The sequence below is a fragment of the Mus caroli genome, chromosome 16 (assembly GCF_900094665.2).
Source record: "Mus caroli chromosome 16, CAROLI_EIJ_v1.1, whole genome shotgun sequence".
In the NCBI taxonomy this organism is placed as follows: Eukaryota; Metazoa; Chordata; class Mammalia; order Rodentia; family Muridae; genus Mus; species Mus caroli.
In genome coordinates this window covers 17,498,560-17,499,899 of record NC_034585.1, presented here as the reverse complement: position 1 = coordinate 17,499,899, position 1,340 = coordinate 17,498,560, and the positions used below count along the sequence as shown (strand labels likewise).

General features: G+C 42.4%; 1 protein-coding gene across 2 annotated transcripts in view; it reads left to right on the top strand.

Moving 5' to 3' along the window:
- The window catches only part of Abcc5 (ATP binding cassette subfamily C member 5), a 96,187-nt gene that overhangs the window by 87,081 nt on the left and 7,766 nt on the right, over nucleotides 1-1,340 (top strand). For both annotated transcript variants that reach the window (XM_021184648.2, XM_021184649.2), the window contains exon 27: nucleotides 1,120-1,198. In XM_021184648.2, coding sequence (XP_021040307.1) covers nucleotides 1,120-1,198 — 79 coding nt within the window. The remainder of the gene's footprint in view (nucleotides 1-1,119; nucleotides 1,199-1,340) is intronic.

Here is a 1,340-nt window from a genome sequence, read left to right as displayed (position 1 = left end):
TCTACGACTATTACTGTCCTAAATGGACATAATATTAAACTGACGTATCATTAGACCTGGAGATTAACCCATCTCCTATCCCTCATCAGAGAAGATTGTGGTTAATGCAGAGACCCACAAATGGTCAAAGTGCAGAGAATAAAAGACTATAGAGTGCTCAGCCCTAAATGGGAAACATCTCTATCACAGCCCTTCTTCCCAGGGCTCAGGGATCATTGCAGACTTAGAAGGGGAAGAAAGACTGTAACAGCCACAGGATGAGTACAGGAAACGATGTTTTCTGGGCATAGCAGGGTAGTTACACATACGAATTCACACACAGCAATTGAAACAGCATACACAAGACCTGGGTAAGCTCAAGCCAGATAAAGTTCCAGTGTGGAGAGGGGAGGTGGGCACTGCTGGGAGACCATTCTCCAGTGGAAGCTATATATCCAAGAGTATATGGGCAACACAATAGTACTTGAATTTTTTTTTAAGTATATAGTTGGCTGGGCTGTTGAAGGGGTTGGATCTGGGAGGAGTCAGGGTAAACAGCACAAATATAATCAAAATACTTCCATGAAATTCTCAGATTTCATGAACAAGTGAGAAAAGAAAGAAGGCATTTTCTACATTTGTACATAGAGAGGGATATAGCTGAAGGAAACCACATTTGCAGGTGTCAGAGGTGATTAAAATACACTGGCATTTCTTTGTGTTTTCATATCTGTAGTTACAAATTTTTAAAGCTAACTTATGTTGAGTAATAAAGATAATAAACTTTATGTTTTAGAAAACAGGGATCCCCAATCTCAGGTGTCCTGTGACTCTTAGGGGGTGGCGGAGCTGTGACCTTCAGAGTTGATATTCAGTTTTCTGTGTGTGCTGTTTAACCACAGCCAGCCATTGAAATGTGATTTGTTGTCAGGCGGCTGAGGTGTACACCTTTCTTTAATCTGAGAACTTGGGAGGCAGAAGCAGGCGAGTTTCTGAGTTTCAGACCAGCCTGGACAGGCCAGCAAAGTGAGTTCCACTACAGCAGGGATACACAGAGAAACCCTGTCTCAAAAAAAAAAAAAAAAAATGTGGTTTGTTAAACATTGGCCTCTGAGCAGTTTCTATTATACTTCTCCCTAGATCAAACCTGGATCCTTTCAACCAGTACACGGAAGACCAGATCTGGGATGCTCTAGAGAGAACGCACATGAAGGAATGTGTAAGTGGAATGGAGAGAGAGCTGTGCTGGCATCGCAGGCTGGGAATGTGGCATCTTTATTGGTTCCAAGAACCTGTGGCTAAACATGTCACAGGTCCTAGAGGAGCATCTACGACTATTACTGTCCTAAATGGACATAATA